The sequence below is a fragment of the Aptenodytes forsteri genome, unplaced genomic scaffold, assembly GCF_000699145.1.
Source record: "Aptenodytes forsteri isolate BGI_AS27 unplaced genomic scaffold, ASM69914v1 Scaffold230, whole genome shotgun sequence".
NCBI lineage: Eukaryota > Metazoa > Chordata > Aves > Sphenisciformes > Spheniscidae > Aptenodytes > Aptenodytes forsteri.
The window spans coordinates 553,721-554,516 of record NW_008795711.1 but is presented as its reverse complement, the minus strand read 5'-3'; the positions used below and the strand labels follow the sequence as shown (position 1 = coordinate 554,516).

The window sequence follows — 796 nt, the reverse complement described above, 5'->3', positions numbered from 1 at the left end:
CGCAGCCTCTGCGCCGGGGGGAGCGGCGCGCGGCACTTTTCATTCATGCTTTCACACTCCCGGCCCTCGCCGCCGCCCCTCATTGGCTCGGCCCCGCCTGACGTCACCTGCCCTGACTCCCACCCCTCTGCAGCGCCTATCAGTTCATCAATGGGCGGGGGAGGGGCCGGGAGCGGCCCGCACACGCGCGGCGCCGCCACCCATCACCCCCATCACCCCAATCATCCTCCCCGTCATCACCCCCCACCACCCGTCACCGCCACCCATCGCCCCATCTGCACCATCACCGCCACCATCACCGCCATTACGACCACTACCCTCATCACCAGCACCACCCTCATCACCATCAGCACCGCCATCATCATCACCACCACCGCCATCGCACCACCATCGTCCTCATCACCACCCTCATCACCATCACCACCATCACCATCACCACCATCATCCTCATCACCATCACCACCATCATCACCACCCTCATCACCATCACCACCATCACCATCCCCACCATCATCCCCACCACCATCATCCTCATCACCATCACCACCATCATCACCACCACCACCATCGTCCTCATCACCACCCTCGTCACCATCACCACCACCACCACCCTCATCACCATCACCACCACCATCCTCCTCATCACCACCACCCTCCTCACCTTCACCACCACCCTCCTCACCTTCACCACCACCCTCATCACCACCCTCATCGCCATCACCACCACCACCGTCCTCCTCATCACCATCATCCTCAGCACCACCAGCCCTCACCCATCGCCAACACCCATAACCCC

At 62.7% G+C, this 796-nt stretch overlaps 1 protein-coding gene across 1 annotated transcript in view; it reads left to right on the top strand.

The window, feature by feature from the left end:
- The window catches only part of RHBG (Rh family B glycoprotein), a 94,729-nt gene that overhangs the window by 70,066 nt on the left and 23,867 nt on the right, over positions 1-796 (top strand). Inside the window, exon 13 of the mRNA XM_009283420.1 lies at positions 351-756. Within this exon, the coding sequence (XP_009281695.1) occupies positions 351-756 (406 nt within the window). The remainder of the gene's footprint in view (positions 1-350; positions 757-796) is intronic.